The sequence below is a fragment of the Ruditapes philippinarum genome, unplaced genomic scaffold (genome assembly GCF_026571515.1).
Source record: "Ruditapes philippinarum isolate M1 unplaced genomic scaffold, ASM2657151v2 ctg2732_1_1_1_1, whole genome shotgun sequence".
NCBI lineage: Eukaryota > Metazoa > Mollusca > Bivalvia > Venerida > Veneridae > Ruditapes > Ruditapes philippinarum.
The window spans coordinates 61,672-84,600 of NW_026861313.1; the positions used below are offsets into that span (position 1 = coordinate 61,672).

General features: G+C 32.1%; 1 protein-coding gene across 1 annotated transcript; it reads right to left on the reverse strand.

Moving 5' to 3' along the window:
• Positions 1 to 14,737: 14,737 nt before the first annotated feature.
• Positions 14,738 to 20,859, reverse strand: LOC132715212 (ornithine decarboxylase antizyme 1-like). The gene is made up of 6 exons (XM_060698203.1): positions 20,699 to 20,859; positions 20,186 to 20,235; positions 18,996 to 19,192; positions 18,267 to 18,397; positions 17,537 to 17,622; positions 14,738 to 16,819 (listed from the first exon to the last, which is right to left on the reverse strand). The coding sequence occupies exons 1-6, from the start codon at positions 20,794 to 20,796 to the stop codon at positions 16,695 to 16,697; spliced, it is 687 nt and encodes a 228-aa protein (XP_060554186.1). The 5' UTR covers positions 20,797 to 20,859; the 3' UTR covers positions 14,738 to 16,694.
• Positions 20,860 to 22,929: the final 2,070 nt, after the last annotated feature.

Here is a 22,929-nt window from a genome sequence, read left to right on the forward strand (position 1 = left end):
TTGTTATCATCAGAACAGTTAGTGACTTTTGTATATGTTTTGTATATGAATTTATAGGTTGGTTATATACCAATGAATTTTTGTTTTAAATTGATACACTTTTTAAATGAATTATTAGCTGTTTGCATGTGAAATTTGTAAAATGTAAAGAAAATGTACCTGTTTTCAAGCAAAATTAGTAAAATCTGTATGAAATTTTACCTATTTTTAAGCGAAATTGGTAAAATTTTATAAATTGTACCTATTTTTAGGTGAAATTGGTAAGGTCTCTATAAATTGTACCAGTTTTTCAGTAAAATTTGTAAAATCTCTATAAAATTTGTTTTAAATGATACAATCATTAAAGAATTCTAAGCTGATGTCATGAGATCTTTCTTAATCAACCTGTTTTTAAGCGAAATCAGTAAAATCTCTCTAAATTGTACCTGTTTTCAAGTGAAAATTGGTAAAATCTCTACTAATTATACATATTTTCAAGTAAAATTAGTAAAATCTTTTTGAATTTTTAAATTGGTAAAATTTTATTAATTGTACCTATATTTAGGTGAAATTGGTAAGGTCTCTATAAATTGTACCAGTTTTTCAGTAAAATTTGTAAAATCTCTATAAATTTTTGTTTTAAATTGATACAATTTTTAATGAATTCTGTTTACATGAGAAATTTATAAAACATTTTTTTTTAGATCAACCTGTTTTCAAGTGAAATTGGTAAAAATATCTATAATTGTACCAGTTTTCAAGAACAGATGGTAAAATCTTTTTGAATTTTTACGTTTTTTTAAGCCAAATTGGTAAAATCTTTAGTTGTACCAGTTTTCAAGTGAAATTGTTAAATTTTTTATAAATTGAAGTCATTTTCGAAATGAAATTGATAAAATCTTCATAAATTTTAACTGTTTTCAAGTGAAATTTGTTTATCAGTGACATAGTTTTATGTGAAAAACCCATATGATTTTTATCAGTGATTATAATATATCTATGTAATAACATAGAGTTACAATATGTTTATATGTATATGTTATTCTTACCAGTCAGTCAGTTACTATTATAATATTGTGTAATTGTAGTGAATTGTTTTCACTGGAATGGGAATATTTGGGGCATAACATATACCAAGTATAGAGATTAGATTCATTGTCATGTTGTCCTTGGTTTGCATATTGCCTATACATTTGACCAATAATCCACGATCATAGTCAAATATAACTATATCCTTGCTGTTGAATTTAAGTTCAACTTTAATTTTAAAGGTCAATATTCCATGTCAACTTTTAAGATCAGAGTAAAATATATCTATATAGTTGCTGTTAAAATTTACGTCGAGTTTAAATTGAATTCCTTTTTTCAAAATACCATTTTGTTAAAGCATGATTTTCACTCGCTTTTCACCTCTACATAAGAAATCAAATGCCATCTTTAAAGATGTGAAGTTGTTCTAAAAATAACATAAAACACATAATTTTATGCCACATTTTAGCATGGTTTTACATTAATATTATGAGTTTTTGCAATATATTTGTGCCAATTTTTCATTGTCGTATTTTTTTGTTATTGAAATATTGAATACAGCAGCCACCTGTCTTAAGCAGCCAAAATGACTGTGTCCCTTGGTTGGCTGTTTATGACAGGTCTGACTGTATTTTGTTTTTTGAATGACGTACAAACAGTTTTATTTTAGTCCTTTACATTTGTCATTAGTTTTAATTCTTTTATTCTTTTGTGTATTGTAATGATGAATTTTGTTAAGCTTTGTTTTAATGTAAAGTTTTATCAGTTTTTTATATGAAAAAAAGCTTTTTTTTAATGTGCTGATGAGAACAATTTAACCACTCTATCCATGGCCTATTTCTCTATAAGTAGGTGGGACATTTTTATCTTGGTTCGGAACGCCTTTAACTTGGTGCAGAACATATATTGATTGGTTAAAAACATATTTAAATTGGTAAGGAATGTCCAAATTTTCGATTGGAAAATCTTTAACTTGGTTGGAAACATTTTTAACTTGATTCGGAACATTGTACTTTGTTCTAAACATCTTTAACTTGATTTGAACATGCAGTCTACCTGCATAAATCATGCAATAGAAATTTTAAGAAACTTGGAAACTTGTGAATAAAATATTTATATATTTAGATATTTTCTTGAAAAGTTGTTTCTGTCCTTAATCCTTTCACTGCCATAGGGACGGCTTATGCCGTTGCTGTTATTTTCGGCGTATTTGCCATATGGACGGCTTTAGCCGTTTCTATAATAATAATAGTAATAATAATAAATTAATAATAATAATAATAGAAATAATAATAAATTAATAATAATAATAATAGAAATGATAATAAATATAAAGAAAATTATACCATCGACAATAATTATTATTATACTCACAGATTCGGAAACATTTATAATTATTATAATACTAATAACAATTAATAATAATTATATTAATAAATAATATAGTAATTTCTTAGAAAACCCTCTGGCAAATAGGTGATCAATAAAACAATAACCCTCTGGCAGCGAAAGGGTTAAACATTTTAATAATTGAATTTAAACCTTGCATGGCGTAATTGCTAAGTAGTTAACTTCTTGGACTTGTAGTGTAAGGAGTGGCGGAATTGCTTATTGTGGTTAATTTGTTGGACTTGTAATGCAAGTAGTGCCGATTCCTTTGTGGACAATCCATTATTACCTTTAGCAAGACTTATTGCTTAGTACTGACAGAATCCTGAGTGTTCCAACAAGCATATAGCTTCCTACACAAACTAAGATAAAACCTGTATAAACAAAGCCTTGCATTACTGTGAATAAGATAATATTAAAGGTAACGGGTTTGAGATAATAATAAGTAGTTATTTTTCTTTGTTTTAAAGTCACACATTTCAGTATTATGATCTCTGACCCATGTCCCTCTCAAAATTTTACCTCATTCAAACAATATTTAAAGTTTTATTATGTTATATTACTATACATTAATCTAAATGAATTTAGACCAAAAATTGTTAACTTCTTAACCCATTCCTGCTCTTTTAGACTTTAAACTTATTTTAAACAGTGTTAAAATCTTAGATACTTAACTGTCCATGTAATTTAAGACTAAAATATAACATATTATTTCAACTAATGTTTAAATCAAGTTTATGTACTGTTCTAATTATAATGAAATCATGTTAGTGAAGGTTTGTTTTGTAATGAATTGTTTGTGGTTTGTATGAGATTAGATATTTCATATAAATGCTCATACTGTACTATGTATAAGGTTGTATCATTGAATCATGCGAGGCCTGCATCTGAAAGATAGGGCTATATCATCTACAGAATTTCATGAATATTTGATAAGATTTTGATTATATGTTTTCATCAGTATTTCTATTGATGGACACACTTGTTTTAGATAAAGTATGCTATTATCACTTTCATGTATTTTGGGGCTATTTTTATATGAACCCAGACTTTTAAGTGAGTCAAAGTAAAATGTTGCAGTTATAAGTGTATAAGTTAGTCCCTTGTCTTATAACTGATGCGACTTGTAGATGAGTAATTTTGATTAACTTTCATAAAGATGATGTTTTCTTGTATGAAATTTAACTTATCTTTATAAACTAATCATTGCTGGATAAAACATTAATCTTGAAGTGTTATGTGTGTAAAGTTTGAACATTTTCTTGTTTCATTTGTATGTACAAAATCAATGTAAAGGTCTATCTTTATAGAGGTAAAACCTCTACCTAGACTATATAGAAGATACACTTTCTGATTATAATGGATTTTGTTTGTATATGTCAAAGTCATTTTACTCATTGCTCACAGAAAAACACAAAATGATTCCAAATATAGTCATTTCCATTCACGTAGATAGATATAAGTGGCTGTATAAGTTGCTAGTAAAAGTATGCTTATTTCATGGCAAAATTGATAAATTGTTAAGTGATATCATGTCAGTATGTTTTTTTATATCCTTTATATGCCTCCAGATGAGCCAAAATATATCAAGAAAATCAAGCTTGGGGGAAGAATATACTTAGATTTTAAGAAAAGTAAAATAGATTCTAGTAGTAATTTACATATTATTTGTAATTAATGAATGATTTTGCATTATTTATCACCATATAATACCTTTACTACACGACGAACACAGTAAAGGCTATTTTTGCATATTTTGACCTTTTTTTTGGTAATTTTATGTGGATTATAAGCGTCATTTGCACATATGTGTAAATTACTTTCTTTGTTAACTTCACAATATTTTACTTTCAAAACACATTTTCAAAACTCTTCATGAAAATTACCATGAATCTGGAAAAATACCATGAATCTGGAGGAAGTGCTACAATAGTAGCATGAACTTATTTAACAGGCTCTTAGTGGAGGTCTTTACATTGTAAAGAATTTGGTTTGAAATTTTGTCTATATTTTTGTCTGTAGCATGAATTATGTATCCAGATATTTTCATTTTTGCCATGGGATGAAGTTATGTTAACAAGAAGGTTGCTAGAATGTATAGGCACTTTTAGTTTCATTTTATATCTCGTAGATATTTTTTATATATTATATACCTAATCACAAGTACATGTTTGTGATTTTTGTATGAAAGAAAATTCTGGAACCAAAAGGCATGTCAAATATTAAGAAATGCCTAAATCTGGTTTAGACCACTCTCTTTTCCCCGCCGCCCTCCACTCCCAAAATTTGATTTATTTTTACTATCCTCCACACCCCCCACTCCCCATGTTTTTGAATAATAGGAGCATATTGTATGGACATTAGAACTTTAATGTATATGCAAATAGCTTGTAGTGAATTGTATTTTATATATCATATTATATCAAAACAGAGTTTTGTATTGCATACTATGTCAACAGGATGTTGAACAGTAACTTTTAGAAATTTTCTTTCTTTTGTAATATATATTTTATATTAATCTTTGAGTTATTTCTCTCAATTGACTTTGATATGTTTCCAGTTTTAATTATAAGTGTTTAAAGAATGAACATTGTTTTGGTACTGTATTTTATATTATGTGATCTTTGCATATTTTATGCTGAGGTTAGAACTTGTCAGAAACATTCTGTATAGATATATATTATGTAATAACAAATTGGCCTCCTTTTATTTTCAGGAGCTCTTACTTTTTAATGCCTAATTGTTTCTTTTTTGCACCGATTGTTCACAATATTTTAAGTATTTATAATTGAATATCAAAATAGAAAAATAATGTTTTGGGACCAGTATTGTAACAAGATTTTTGATTGGACGATTACTAGAAAATTAAATTTGAAATTGACCAATCACAGAGTTATCTGTGATGACATGTGCACATGCTCAGTTTTTGTCTCAATTTGATTGGCTGTTTAAACAGTACTTCAGATCTCAGAATTAAATACATAAATTGCAGCTGTCAATATTAAATCATAGTTGATATAAACATTGTGATTAACCAATAAAAAATGACATTACAAACTTACCAAACTTACAATTTTAAAAATTGTCCAATAAACAAAGGTTTTAAGCTGGCAATGATAGCATTGTGCAATTTTCAGATCTCTTATTCTTTCCTGAATAACATTATTGATATATATACACTGGTTTATATGCCAAGTTTAACATCACAAAGAATTCGTAAAAAAATCTTAATAAAAGCATTTTCAAGGACATGCTTTTATTAGCTGTCTCTTACATTTGGACAATTTTACGGCTTGCAATGTTTTATTTCGTTAATTTTAATAACCTTTGCTGGGATTTATATATGAGTTTTATAGGGGTTATAAAATCTGGTAAAATATACACTTGAAGCATTTCTCAAAAGATCTATTTTATACTTGAACAGAAATATGTTTTACGTCGAGTTGTTTTGCATGTTCATTGTGTATACATTGTAAAATAAAGTGATACTTGAATGATTACAAGGAAAAATAAAATGTACTTTTAAGATGAACAATGTCAAGGTAAAATACAATGTAATTTTAAGGTTATTATTGGTAGAAACAAAAATTTGAGAAATGAATAATAAGTGTTTTAATGTCCCCACTTTTTGGAAGGCGTACAGATATGCACTAGTCCAGCCCTCGCACTGTACTGCCCTCCTTACATAGACTGACATAACAGTGAAATGAGCCGCGTCATGACAAAACCAACATAGTGCGTTTGCGACCAGCATGGATCCAGACCAGCCTGCGCATCCGCGAACTCTGATCAGGATCCATGCTATTCGCTTATAAACTCTATTACAAGAAGATGAAACTGATAGCCAACAGAATGGATCCTGATCAGACTGCGCGGATGCTCAGGCTGGTCTGGATCCATGCTGGTCGCAAACGCACTATGTTGGTTTTGTCATGACGCGGAACTCCAATGGTTACATTTCTTGTTTAAAGTAAGGTAGGAAAGATACATTAGAATTGTATATAGAGGGAATGACTCATAAACAGAACAGCTGTTGTATCAGAAAACAAAACTAAAGATTACAGTTTAATATAGATTTGTTTGTAAAAAACAATAATAATAAAAACAAAAACATCTTAAAAAAAAAAAAAAAAAGCCCAGCTATTATTCACGTGTTTAGATGAAATTTAGTTTCCACTCTGTTAGAACTACATCTTATGTTTTGTAAATATTTAAAATTTTATATAGGGGTTAGGTTAAATACTAATTCAACTCAAGTTTGCCGTGCAATAATACTTGTATTATGTTGGGGTTTTTTTTAGTTTATAATTTTCACATTTTTTGTTGCCGTTAGTTACAGTTTTCTAGACTAGGTTGTAGGTACTGTAGTGATGTTACCTGTACTATCCTTAATGTGTTAAATGGACTTGTCCGTCTTTCAATGTGGACTAAACCATTTATTATTATGCCCCCATTTCGAAGAAAAGGGGGTATATTGCTTTGCACTTGTCGGTCCGTCGGTCTGTCGGTCCGTCGGTCCGTAGACCAAATGGTTTCCGAGTGATAACTAAAGAACCCTTAGGCCTAGGAACTTCAAACTTGGTATGGTGATTGGCCATGACCAGTAGATGACCCCTATTGATTTTGGGGTCAAGGGGTCAAAGGTCAAGGTCACATTGACCTTGAAAGCAAAAACGGTTTCCGATCAATAACTAAAGAACCTTAAGGCCTAGGAACTTCAAACTTGGTATGGTGATTGGTCATGACCAGTAGATGACCCCTATTGATTTTGGGGTCAAGGGGTCAAAGGTCAAGGTCACATTGACCTTGAAAGCAAAAACGGTTTCCGATCAATAACTAAAGAACCTTAAGGCCTAGGAACTTCAAACTTGGTATGGTGATTGGTCATGACCAGTAGATGACCCCTATTGATTTTGGGGTCAAGGGGTCAAAGGTCAGTGTCACATTGACCTTTGAAAGCAAAAAACGGTTTCCGATCAATAACTAAAGAACCTTAAGGCCTAGGAACTTCAAACTTGGTATGGTGATTGGTCATGATCAGTAGATGACCCCTATTGATTTTGGGGTCAAGGGGTCAAAGGTCAAGGTCACATTGACCTTGTAAGCAAAAACGGTTTCCGATCAATAACTAAAGAACTTTAAGGCCTAGGAACTTCAAACTTGGTATGGTGATTGGTCATGATCAGTAGATGACCCCTATTGATTTTGGGGTCAAGGGGTCAAAGGTCAAGGTCACATTGACCTTGAAAGCAAAAACGGTTTCCGATCAATAACTAAAGAATCTTAAGGCCTAGGAACTTCAAACTTGGTATGGTGATTGGTCATGATCAGTAGATGACCCCTATTGATTTTGGGGTCAAGGGGTCAAAGGTCAAGGTCACATTGACCTTGTAGGTAAAAACGGTTTCCGATCAATTAACTAAAAACGCTTAGGCCTAGGAACTTCAACCTTTGTGTGATGATTGGTCATGACCAGCAGATGACCCCTATTGAGTTTTAGGTGAAGGTGTCAAAGGTCAAGGTCACATTGACCTTTTAAGTAAAAACGGTTTCTGATCAATAACTCAAGAACACTTAGGCCTAGGAACTTCAAACTTGGTATGGTGATTGGTCATGACCAGTAGATGACCCCTATTGATTTTGGGGTCAAGGGGTCAAAGGTCAAGGTCACATTGACCTTGAAAGCAAAAACGGTTTCCGATCAATAACTAAAGAACCTTAAGGCCTAGGAACTTCAAACTTGGTATGGTGATTGGTCATGATCAGTAGATGACCCCTATTGATTTTGGGGTCAAGGGGTCAAAGGTCAAGGTCACATTGACCTTGAAAAGCAAAAAACGGTTTCCGATCAATAACTAAAGAACTTTAAGGCCTAGGAACTTCAAACTTGGTATGGTGATTGGTCATGATCAGTAGATGACCCCTATTGATTTTGGGGTCAAGGGTCAAAGGTCAAGGTCACATTGACCTTGAAAGCAAAAATGGTTTCCGATCAATAACTAAAGAACCTTAAGGCCTAGGAACTTCAAACTTGGTATGGTGATTGGTCATGACCAGTAGATGACCCCTATTGATTTTGGGGTCAAGGGGTCAAAGGTCAAGGTCACATTGACCTTGTAGGTAAAAACGGTTTCCGATCAATTAACAAAAAACGCTTAGGCCTAGGAACTTCAAACTTTGTGTGATGATTGGTCATGACCAGCAGATGACCCCTATTGAGTTTTAGGTGAAGGTGTCAAAGGTCAAGGTCACATTGACCTTTTAAGTAAAAACGGTTTCTGATCAATAACTCAAGAACACTTAGGCCTAGGAACTTCAAACTTGGTATGGTGATTTGTCATGACCAGCAGATTACTCCTATTGATTTTGGGATTAAGGGGTCAAAGGTCAAGGTCACAATGACCTTGTAAGTAAAAACGGTTTCTGATCAATAACTAAAGAACGCTTCGGCCTAGGGAACTTCAAACTTGGCATGGTGATTGGTCATGACCAGCAGATGACCCCTATTGATTTTGGGGTCAAAGGTCAAGGTCACATTGACCTTGTATGTTAAAACGGTTTCCGATCAATAATAAGAAGAACCCTTAGGCCTAGGAACTTCAACCTAGGCATGGTGATTGGTCATGACCAGCAGATGACCCCTATTGATTTTGGGGTCAAGGGGTCAAAGGTCAAGGTCACATTGACCTTGTAGGTAAAAACGGTTTCTGATCAATTTACTAAAAACGCCTAGGCCTAGGAACTTCAAACTTTGTATGATGATTGGTCGTGACCAGCAGATGACCCCTATTGAGTTTTGGGTCAAGAGGTCAAAGGTCAAGGTCATTACCAGTAGATACTTTATAACCCTTATTAATTGTTTGATCACTGGGTCAGAAGTCATGCATAATAACCTTATCACATGACTAATTGGCTGCTGATAGGGGGCATACATGTTTTACAAACATATCTTGTTTTTAGGTAAAATTTCAGTATATATACCGATTAAATACGCATAGTCAACAGTGCAGACAATGATAAAACTTTACAGATATGCCGGCTGATCTTGGTCTGCTTTGTTTTCAGCATGGGTAAAGTCTGTCTCCGCCTTTGGGCAAGGGTTATATTTTTGATAGATTTTTAGTATCAAATCGGGAATAACTTTATGGTGTACATTGTAATGAACCTTTTTGTCAGAATTTGTACCAGAAAATTTATTCTGTTTTCAGTCCTAATAAACCAAAATTTACATTGTGTTATAATAATATTTGATGTGAGATAAGGCCTGTTTATCTATCAGGTTTGTTTATCAAATTTTTACCTTCTTGACTAAAGTGTATAAAGTGGCATTGCAACTTAATTTCAGTTTAATAACATGTCAGTTAAGTTTTTTGCAACAATATTGGATCACAGGTGTCAAACACTTAAGTATAACCTAGAACAATGAACAAGCATTACCATTACTTCAAAGTGTAGATTTTGAGGAAGTTGAAACAAAAACAGGAACCTGTCTTAGGGCTACAGCTTTTCATTGGTTCATTTTGAAGTTTTCTTCAAATTCACCCAATTAGATAATAGATAACTTTTGTCTCTGGCCTGAAATTTTTTTTTCACCCTATCAATCATGCACTTATAGCAAAACTTTTAAGCTAGCATGGGCTATAGCAAAAAAAAGATTTAAATTCATGATTATGTAGGGGCTGAATTCTAGGGCGATTTGCTGCATGCACCCATAGGATTTTGTTTTGTTTTGTCAGAGCTGGTGTGTTTTGGCATATAATTACGATATGTAATATCATACACATGTATATTACATAATAATATAGGGTTAACGCACGTTTTTCCGTGTTATAACGTCTGCAGAGTCCCGAGGAACGGTTGGTGCCCGAGCCCGGTAGGACGAGGGCTCCAACAGTTCCGAGGGACTCTGCAGACTTTATAACACAAAATAAACGTGCGTTGACGCTATTATAGCATAAAATTTTCAAACAGATTCGTGATGTATAGTTTATACAAAACACAATTACATTAAATTCTTGTGCTTGGACGGTATTTATCCAATTCTATGTTTTACGTATGCGTTTCATTTTTCCGGGGCCAACAACTTGGAAAATTCTCGGAACCGAACGAAATTTTGAATTTTAATCGATTTAACAAAGCTTGGCCTTTGGAGATTTATTATCTCAAGAAAAAAAACGTTACATTACTCTACCCTCTACCCAAGACAAAACATGACCCTCAGAAATTCTTAGAATGATTTCAGATTGACGGTAGAAAAAAGATCAGTGACATCAGAATCGGTTTTTTTTTCAAGCAAACAAGTTTATAAAAATATCAGGCACTAAGCATTATTCTCTCAAAGAAATATAAAGAGCATGTATCAACATTAACATAAATAAAAAACATTTTCTCATATTAATTTTGTGTTATCTAGTTTTGTAAGTTAATCGGAGTGTTAAGCTGAATGACAGGTTACGAGATTCTACTGTATTTGTTTACATTGACAACTGTCCGTTTCTTAGAAAGGGCGACAACCAAGATTAGCACCGATGTCTATACGCCGTTTTTCCGGCATAGTTACTTGAATATGCGACTGAGGCCCTCGAATCAATAAATTTCAGTATAACAAGAGCGCATTACTCTTATGCAAACAGGCCAAATCGTCATTTTTTGTTTGTTTGTTTACTGGGCCCTGTATGTATTGCGCATAGGTGAAACCGGGCTATAACAAGAGCGCGTGACTATGTTAACACATGGTTTTGGTCCCGTTATAACATGGGCAAAAGAGGGAAAAATAGCCGATTTTATGCTATAATTAATTATATTAAATGGATTATTAGAAATAAATTGCCAGTAGGCTTGTAAAATTATTACTTTTTTACACTTTTCTTGGAAGCTATGCACTGAAATTTATATTCAGTGGAATATTAGTAATAAATTTCAAGTAGGCTTGTAAAATTGACACTTTTTACACTATCTTGGAACAAAATGTGTAGGCCACAGCATATAGGAATCTACGCACTGGTTAGTTAGGTATGGGTCAGATTGTCTGTTTTTTTGTATAATTTTATCTAATATATAAAACTTGTACAGTGTCCTGTATTGTTGTTAACATTGGTTTTTTGAAATTACATAACTATTATTATCTTTGTATATTACATGTACATTTAATCATTTCATTAATTTTCTGTTTGTCTGAATAAATCATTAACTTTCTAGTCACTCAGAAACTTCTTTGTTTTCTTTTTATTTCACCAATTTGACAAGACTTTTTGTGGCATACCAATACCCAATGATCTTAACCTTTTTTTTAACCTGACGTGTGCTGAATTTGTAAAACAAGTTTGCCCTTATTTGAATTTTAAGTGGGACTTGCCTTATTTGAATTTTAAGTGGGATTTGCCCTTACTTGAATTTTAAAAGTGGGACTTGCCCCTATTTGAATTTTAAAAGTGGGATTTGCTCTTATTTGAATTTTAAGTGGGACTTGCCTTTATTTGAATTTTAAAAGCGGGACTTGCCCTTATCTGAACTTGCCCCTAATTGAATTTGTAAAAGCGGGACTTGCCCTTAATACTGAATTAAAGTGGGGATAGATAATCACCTTATGTCAATCTGCTTGGCTCAGATTTGTAATCCAGGAGGTAAGGTTTGTTTTTATGTCACACCAACACAGTATAGGTCATATGGCGACTTTCCACCTTTACTGGATATGTCAGATACAAGCTTGAAGCTAATGTTTTGTACTGTTAACCATATCCAACTAAATTCCTCTACAAGAAAGACAAACTTATTACGACAAAGTTTGTATTACTGGTAGAGGAAGATCTTAGGTGCTCCTTTGTGCATTATTTCAGGAACAAACAGTTTTATTTTTGGTTGGGTTAACCGTTTAATGGTACACCACCACAGTATAGATTATATGGCAACTTTTCAGCTTTACTGGTGGAGGATGACATCGGGTGACCCTTTGAGCATTAATTCAGGCACCAGAGTAGGGGCCAACACGGATCCAACCTACAGCTGAGGTGAAATGTGTCGATGACATTCGGTGTCCAATTGTCATTTTTTTCTTACCACTGATACAGAAACAAGAATGTCGAACGACACATATACCCCCCTTTCTAGCAATTGACTCACATAATTGGTAATTTTATTACAGAAACTTGCCAAAAATGGGTACATGGAAGTGTTCAATTATGGAAAAAATCAACAGAAACCATTTTGACATTTAAGGCCCATGTGACATTGACCTTTGACCTAATGACCCCTAAATCGTTAGAGGTCATTTACTACTTATGACCAATAACTAGGTGAAATATGAAGACTTTGTGATGAATACTTTTCAAGATAATCAGCGGAAACCCTTTTGCGATTTAAGGCCCCTGTGACCTTGACCTTTGACCTAGTGACCCCAAAATAAATAGGTGTCATCTACTAGTTATGACCAATCACTATGTGAAATATAAAGACTTTGTGATAAATACTTTTCAAGATAATCAGTGGAAACCTTTTGACATTTTAAGGTCCCTGTGACCTTTGACCTAGTGACCCCAAAATCAATAGGGTCATCTACTAGTGATGACCAATCACTATGTGAAATATGAAGACTTTGTGATACATACTTTTCAAGATAATCAGCGGAAACCCTTTTGGCATTTAAGGCCCCTGTGACCTTGACCTTTGACCTAGTGACCCTAAAATCAATAGGGGTCATCTACTAGTGATGACCAATCACTATGTGAAATATGAAGACTTTGTGATACATACATGTACTTTTCAAGATAATCGGCAGAAACCATTTTGACATTAAAGGTCCCTGTGACCCCAAAATCAATAGGGGTCATCTACTAGTGATGACCAATCACTATGTGAAATATGAAGACTTTGTGATACATACTTTTCAAGATAATCAGCGGAAACCATTTTGACATTTAAGGTCCATGTGACTTTGACCTAGTGACCCCAAAATCAATAGGGGTCATCTACTAGTTATGACCAATCACTATGTGAAATATGAAGACTTTGTGATAAATACTTTTCAAGATAATCAGCGGAAACCATGTGGTCTACCGACGGACAGACAGACCGACATTAGCAAAACAATATACCCCCTCTTCTTCGAAGGGGGGCATAATTACGTGGGGACAGGTTGTTGGGTCACTCGTGGTGTAAAAAGTTTTCATAATGCCAGAAACTGTTTATTACCGATCCAGAGGTTTGCAAAATGACACATATATGAACCGCATCACAAAAAAAACAACTGTGGGTTTGCGACCAAAATGGATCCGGACCAGCCTGCTCATCCGCGCAGTCTAATCAGGATCCATGCTGTTCGCTATCAGTTTCTCTACTTGTAATAGAGTTGGTAAGCAAACAGCATGGATCCTGATTAGACTGCGCAGATGCCTAGGCTGGTCTGGATCCATGCTGGTCGCAAACCCACAATGTTGGTTTTGTCATGATGCGGCTCATATACCTGTGTTATGAATTTACCAGTTACCTCTATTATCAAACTTGTCTGAATGAATACATAACACATTTTTATTGAATGAAAATACATTTATTGTGCCGAAAAAAATAAAAAATGATATCAACCATTTCAAAAAGAAACTGAATGCAAATTTTACTATACAATTATATACAATCATTGAAAATATATAATAATATGTGTTAATTTATTCTTTTACTGAACTGCCTTGTTCTATATAACATCCCTGATGTTAGTATCTCATTATGGCCAGTCACAAGTTTTATTTTCAAATGGTAGACATCAAGAAAAATATATTACAATATTTCAACAAAACATTATTGGTCTTTATGAAAGATATTCTGTTTGCTACAAAAACACAAGAAAAATGTTAAATTATAGCTTATTTTAAATAAATTCACAGGGAAATTAAAATTTAAGATATACTCATCACCTTAGTGCAGTAACAGGTTAACTCGTATTAAATCTTATAAGGAGTTAACATATTATAGCACTCAGGTGACATTGTAATTCATCACACTTGGCATTTGTTTTTTAATCTGAACAAAAAAAAATTTAAATAAAAATTTTGACTGTGTATATATTTATGAACCAATGTTTGTTCTTTTTTGGCGTCCGTACAATAAAAGATATTATTAATATTTTAACAGGTGATGAGAAAAAGAATTTGAAAAAAATTCTGAATTAAAGATATTTTTTTAATGACATTTCAGAGATGAATCAGGACTAAAAAAAAAATATGAAAATTTAGGACTATTATAAAAACAAAATTGTAATCTACAAAAACAAAACAAAAATGATAAACATTACAAAATAATAAAGTATGCCAGCATTACAATTAACTAAAGAAAAAGCATTTTTTTTTTGGTATTTTTATATATTTTTTTCTCTTTTTTTACTATTTTGTGCACTTTTTTTTCTTGTCGACAATGCAGCTTTTTGTCATTAGTGACAGAAAGGGTTATGTTATTCAGGAATTGAAAGTAAAATTGTTCAAGCTGATATACCACGGGGCAGATTTTAAAAAAAATGTCGCCCTCCTACCCCCCACCATGAGTTTGGTATCTTGGGTGTAAAGTTATGATTCTCCCCTACTTTAAAATAATATTTTATTATCTTAAAACCATTATGCACGCTATCAAAATCACAAATTCATGAAGTCACCAACGTACCTTGCTATAACAGTACATATAGGCAAAGTATTCTAAAAAAAATAATTTAAAATCAATATGTTTGCCAACAAAACTTCTAGGTTACCAGCACATTTTCAGAAATTTATTTAAACCGAGTCATTATTGAACTTTAAACCACTGTGCACATAAACAAATCCATTATGAATTTACCTTACTTAATCTATTTTCAGAAAAAAATCTAACTATGCGTACAATTGTATATTTTATTACAATATCGGGTTACAGGAAAATTTAGGCCCTCGTATACTTTATCTTTTATCAGTTTAACAATATAACTTGTCAAAATACAGAAATTAGGTCAAGGCAAAATCTATTTTATCAAACAGGAATACACCGACAACACTGGAGTGTATATACAAAAAGATCAAAACTCTGTCTACACTGCAATCTGAACAGGGATTTTAACAAAAACTCAAATCAATGCATATTATATTTAAGTTATCTATGAAAAACCTGCACTCTGATTGTATGCTTGTATGTATTTACTTACACTGATGTACAGTAGTGATAATGGTTGTTTACCAAACTGTTAAAACCAGGGATGAACACACTGAAATGGTTCAAAACAAAAAACCCCTGATGGTGAACAAAATCAATACCATGGTACGATAACAAATTATGTGAATTCGTAACATTCTACATGGAAAGTTGTTAAAATCCATAAAGCTTGAAGTAATGTTTTTAACAATATGACAAAATGGCTTTTGAATGGAACTTTTCCAATAGAAATTTCAGATTATTATTTCCCTCGAGAAAATTTACACAAAATGTTGTTGCTTTTTTGTGTACAGTGTGTAGAAAATTCATAGTTGTTTATCTATATCAAATAAACAATTTTTTTTCCAATAGAAACTTTATGTTGTTTACAATAGTTCATAGTTCACGTCAACTATTTAAAACCACTTGTGTTTTTTCCATTAAAATAGATCCAAATAATTTTATTAAAACAAATTATAAACATGATGTCTAAACAATGCCATGACCTGTTAAGAAAGTACAGAAAAGAGAATTTCAAAACCAACAAGAACAGGAAAAGATATGTAGAGAGTAAAAGATATCATAGAGAAATGGTAGGAAAAAAGTGCGTATTTTATATAGAGGTTGGGTGAAGAAACATCAAATTCATCAAAACAGACATAAAAATACAATATAATAAACAGTCAATACACCTGACATTAAACTTTTGAAATGGTATGAATGTCACGAGGCAACCCTTCTCAATAAAATACCAATATCCCTGTTGTTAAATAAAATCTAAAAAACAGTGAAGGACAAAATTTGTTCCAATGAACCAAGACCGATTTCCAACGGTCTAAATTTGTTTCTAAGTCAAAAAAAAATATAAACAAATTTTAATTTGTTTCAAATTTGTAGATTTTTAGCTTGCGATAATGAATTATCACCAAAATTGCGTCTCTGAAAAGTATCAAATAAATTTTTAAATAATGTACATGTACGATGTATTCTGTACTATGTGACACTTATCAAACCATAATTGTATCAATCTGCAGATGTTTAAAATATATATATTTGTATTTTATTATGCATTATATAAAACCCTGTCTTATATCAAATAATGATTTTTATTGCTGAAGTGGTTGCCTCGCGACATGGTTCTGTGTCGCTCAAAAGTTCTAATCGGAATCGTAGTTATCGATGGTGTACGCCAGGAACATCAGATCACCTGTGTTTGGCACTATTGGGTTGCCCGGCACCACCACTTCAAATCCAAGGAACATGAAAGTCCGAATTAGACACGCTGAAAAAAACAAACAACGAAATACTTCAGTAAACTATGAATTGCTATTAAATAAAGTAGATCAATTATGCACGATAAAAATATATACAGAAAAGATTTTTAGAGATGGTGAGTTCTAAGAAACTGACACAGGTATCAAAGTACTGTAATATAAAGATTTTGCTTTTTGTACTGTTGAGGGACATCTATGTTAAACTAATTTTGGTTTACTCCCATCTTCCACACAAAATTGATCTATAAGCTACTGAAACATTTTTGAAACATTGTGTAGTTTGCCAAATGGCAACATTTCAGCTATCCTTGTGGAGCATGGAATTTTACCCTATTACAAGGGGTCGAAATAAGAAATATAGCCTTTCTTTTTCCCTCAATTTCAATAAAATATCCCAACAGCAGCCCCAAAAAATCAAACTGTTTCAACTTTTGAGAGATAAAAATGAACTGTTTTAACTCGTTTCATCCACTTAAAGAATTCCTTGCAGGATTAAAACCATCAAGCAAAACTTAACAACTTGGCCATGGAGAATCAAAAGTGATTAACTGATCTGGAATCATATCCAAATTCATTGTTACTTAAAAATTTGAGTGATATCAATAAAATATTACCAGAAATCTTCCAATATTCAATAACGGGCCATTTTATGACTCAAATAGAGGCAGGACTATTCTAATAACATTCTTCAATAAGAAAATTGTAATATCTATAGCTTAACTTACCCCTATCAGTTCTAGACTTTTTGAAGACCAGAATGACATAGCTGCAATCCAATTGTTCTTCTGCGTACTCTAGTAGAGTAACAAGACTGAAAACATTTACATATAAATTCATTTATTTTGGGGTTTTAATTTACTCCTAACCATGCTATAAAATATCTTAAATGAACTTGTCCGTCTTTTTATTCTGGACATAAACATTCATAATTTTTTAGTAAATTTAAAAATCAGTAGGCTGATCTTGGTTGCACTGGTAGTTTCTGACATCATAGGCAGTCAAAGGGCTAAATCAATAATACATGTACCTTAAATACATGCAGAACTAGGAAAATGTTGGGTTACCTCTCTAAAATCAGGTCATTATATTATACACTTAAAGGTCTGCTCTTAAGCAATAATTTTTTAATTTTATTAATAATTCCTACATTCAGAATTTAATAAACAAAGAAACAATATTTTTACATCATTATTGAAAAATTCTAATCCTAGTTATCCTACAGTGATTCCTGCAGGGACTAAGGTTATAAAATTATATTTTTTCCAGACTCAAACTTATAACTCGGGTATTTGAATGGTCAGAGATGGCACAGAATTTACACTGGACCAATTGGAAGATTTTACACAGAACTCAGAAAAGACACACATGTAAGAAGTAATGTATAACGATTAATTTTTCAAAATCCCAAAGTAGTCTGTCCTATAAAATTTGAATATTTCTAAAAATTCTAGATACCTTTCTTTCGATCCCTCTGGCAGAAGGCTGTTAGGAATCTCTACATATAACTTTCTGTCTACGTAAATAGTTTCCCAAGCAACTTCCACATTGGCTGCTACTTTCACGATAAAACACAGATTCGAGGCTGTCTGTAAACCATTAAAACAGAAAATTCAATAGCACAAAGATCATCAAATAACACTATAAATTTATTTTAAGATCATTCATTTCTTTCACACATGAAAGTAAATCTGTTTTGACATTTTCAGGTGTATAGATAATAGAAAAATTGGACTGTTTTTTCAAGCAATCTCAATTACCTTATCTATACCATTGTAACATGTGGAACATGGTCCTGACCAAAGTCTGGCTTGAACCTAAAGTCCCAAGGATTGAAAAGGGGAAGGGAGGGGACAGTCTCCTGTCACACATGGATTCCTTTAAAAGGCTTGCTTTAACTTACGCTGTTTTTTTATGTTCTGACCACCCTAAATCTAATCCTTGAAATTGTCCATCTTTCCGTTGAAACAAAACCATTTACCTTTTCTTTTATTTTTTGGAGAAAATTTGAAAATATCTATTGAGTAAACAGGGCAGACAATGCTCAGACACTGACAGCACTGGTGAAATCATTTGCCACCAGCCAGCTTGAGGTTACATTTCCTATCGCATTCAGTTCATTAACCTTGCTTACAGACATAAATAAAGAGACATACAATAAAATATTTGACAAAGTTGTCCACATACCTGTGCTTCAGATGTCAGGGTATTGCTGTAACCAAAGCAACTGTCTGAATTGATGACCTTGACATTGACAGGGGGCTCTTTTGAAACCCCCACACCGCTGCCCTCTGTCACGAATGACACGTTGGCGGCATGGGGAACATCAGGAACACTGCCGAGGCCCCGCACCCAGACGTATAAACTGCCTTGTCGACGAAAACCTGAAATTAATGTTAAAATTGAACACTTCAACATTGAAAAAACACTATATAATCAGTTATTATGTAACTTGTATGGTTGTTAAACAACAGTGAAATAGACTCAATGGCAATTTGAATAAAAGTGACCTTTATCGTAAGTTTATGCTTAATTACTTAGTTCTTGACATAAACATTTTCTGACCCTTGGCAGGGCTTTTCTTCCTTCTATAGCAGGGGCTGTTACAGGGCTGCTTCCTCAAAGAAATATTCTTTGAAATCATGCAGCTTTCCCCGAAAATTGAATTTACATCAAATTTTAACCCCCCTTTGGCAAATATACAGTGTAAATTTTCCCCCAAAATTAAGGGCAGGGCTGCTTCTCCAACCTGTGAAAAAAAGCCCTGCTCAGTGCTGGGACTTATTTTGACAAATTTTCCGCCACTAAAAATGTTAGTTCCTTTTAGTTCTATTATCTATTTATCAGAACACACCCTGAATCATAATGATTATTTATCACACAGAGTCTTTGATTTCTATAAATTATAACATACTGCCCATATGTCGGTTTGTATGATTAAATTTGTCTCAACGTTAAATTCTAATACTGGAACCATCATGACAATAAATAAATAATCTATCATAATCTTTATTCTTATAATGTGGTATAGATGGTTACCGAAAATAAGCTATTTAAGCGAAAATAAGATCGCTGCTACGAAAATAATATTTATTTTTGAAATAGTGCATTTATCTGGTTTATGTTTGTTGACCCGGTCTTATTTTCACTTTACAGGGCGATTTGAGCTATTTGCGTATGATGGTATTTTCGGCTTAAACTTCACTTTTTAAAATATTTTTTTGGTTCTGAAATTTTAATTTGCTGTAAAATCATTCAAAGCATGCAAAAATATATAATTAACAATTATCTAAACAGATAAATGTAATAATAAAAAAAATCTTATTTTCATAGCCGTTATTTTTGCGAAATAGCTTATTTTCTGTATCCATCTTTACCCATGTAACAGCAAACATCTACATCTACATTGTACGTTGGCGCAATCACACTTGAAGATTGAAAACAGGAAGATCTAACAGGAAGATCTACTTTAAACAAAGGACAATTTTCGGTCTGTCTGGCATGCATTTGGCAACATGACGATATCTGACAAAAAAAAATAATCTTTTTTTTTTTGATTTTCATTAAAAAAATAAGATCAGTGACAACTTTTCACATATTCATCAATAAACACGTTGAAAGTCCAATGTTTTCCTCCAAGTTTTCACGTCTAAAAAATTTCATGACAATTTCAAGGAGCTAAAACAGAACAAAATCAGGTCCTTTAACATTAAAATTATATTTAAATAAGATAATTAACAAATCTTCTATGTGATTACAACGTAATGTAAAATTACGCACTCAATAAATTTTGTCAAGATCTCGCAGTCGCCATCTTGAATGAAGGTCAGCACGTAAACAAATGAAAATTTCTTTTACAATCACGAGAAAATCGTAAGATCTTTACTCACAAATTAGTTGATTGTAATGCAGGCATATCTGCCTTATCTGCTACAGGTTTCGGCCCAAAGTTTTCGTCAATGACTATTGCTTGCGACGCTTTCAACATCACGCCTGATGGCGTAACTCGAAATTATTGTTTGACACGCACGGCCGATTTTTCAGAATATATAAGCAAAATGTGAAATGACGTCATCGGTGTCGTTATATTAAAAATCTGTTGGGATGAAACATTTAGTGGTCATTTACCAAATATCTGTATAATGATAATCAAAGGACTGCAAGCTCTATGATATTTTTCTGATCTTTGCAATCTAAATGGTACTGTATATCTGTATGTATTTTCCTGTATAAGTTTATTTTGATATAATTTAGTATTTTGCTTTGATACATACGGAATTTTGCATGACTAGATCGTGTTTCTAATTTATATTATGAATTCATTTTATGTACATTTTTTTGATAGCAACACTTTATCCTTGCATATCGTGGCAAATGTAATATGAAACTCCGTGATACTTGTAACAAAATAAAAATGTTTCTTTCTTTTAGGTTCTCATCGTTAGTTTTAAGCCGTTTTGAGAACTACTTTTTGTTGTTAGGATTGTTGGGAATCGCTGTTCCTGAGAGTGAATGTCAGCATTGTATTTCATGATCTGTGATCAGAAAATAAAAATATGCATATCATGGTAATTTGCAATTATAATTACAATGTAATTTTTCATCAAATAGAAATAGAAAGCTCTGTCAATTCATATTTTACATATTTAAAAATAAATTTGGGTAAACTCGGAGCTGAAAACTGTTGAAAAGACTGGCTATATAAGAATAGCCAATTTTTATTTTTTTAAACAAAATTGAATATATTAATATTATATTTCTAAAAAATGAATTTAAATAACATTCAAATAAATTTAGAATTTTAAAATTCGATATAAAAAAACTTTTTTTTTAATTTGCTGCTATTAAATGCATAAACTGGTAGATATTGGTTCTTTTTGTCAATTTGTAAATCTGCTTAATTCTGCTAGCAGGTGCTTGCGCTGTCATTCTTCAAGTTGTCGATTTACTTAATAATTATTATATTTAACATCTGTGACAAAAGCATGATTACATCAATGCTGTGCATTTATATTAATAAATAAAAAAGATCGCAAACATGGTCGAGCATTCTCCGAATGACCATCATAATATTCATTGGACATACAAGGAAGTCTTATATACGATGTTTCTAATTCCCCAGCGTCATTGTGCATATTATTAATTTTGGCATAGTTACTCCCTAGCAATAAGCTATGTTGATTTCTTAATTTCTAAACCAACTTTAATACGTTTGGTATCAAATGAAAGCTTACACCAAAAGTTTTCTGCGGACGCCTTTAGAATAAGAATTCTTTCAAAGTTTCCCTTTTTGGTCTGAAAAACATACTGTGAAACTCAATAAGGAAAACACCGCACCCTTTAAAATACATCAACCAATCTTCAAAATTTTTGTATAGAATGGAAGATTTTAACCATCATTAATACAGAAAAAAAATTAAAACATATTGACTGAAACATAGAAAATGACTTCCTTGAAAATTGCATATGCTCAATTTTGAAAAATGGTGTCCTATATTAATTCTATTTTTCAATTAATTGCCACATATTTGTTCTAAGATTTAAATAAAACCAATCATTTTACACCAACAGTGTGAAAATGAATATTGGTTTTTGTAAAGATACAAAATACGCGCATGAATTTAGATAAATTTCTGGAAAAAAAATCTCCTCATCGCCGATATTTCTTTTAAAAAAGGTAGCAAATCGCAGCAAGCCAATCTTATGATCTGACACATTTATGTACATAGAATTTATCCCTTTTTGTACCAAATGAAAGGTTACTTTCTACAATAATATAATATATATTGCATTTTTAAAATTGGAAAAAGTATGATTATTAAAATCTGCATATTTGTTAAATGTTTGATTTATCGTATTACTTTATGTAATCAAGAACTTCCAACAAAAAAATGTTTTTTTTTATTCATTTTTAAACAAATCAAAAGATCGTAATATTGCTACAGACCGGGTTACTGAAAATGATAACACTTTTGTTGCAGTAAGTTAATTAATTGTCTTTTTATTTCTTTTTTTCTTTTTAGTTATGCATCTATTATAAATGAGACTAAATCAAATTAAGAATTAATTCATAAAATGCATCCCTGAATCATGAAGATACCATGATGGAAAAACAAATGGC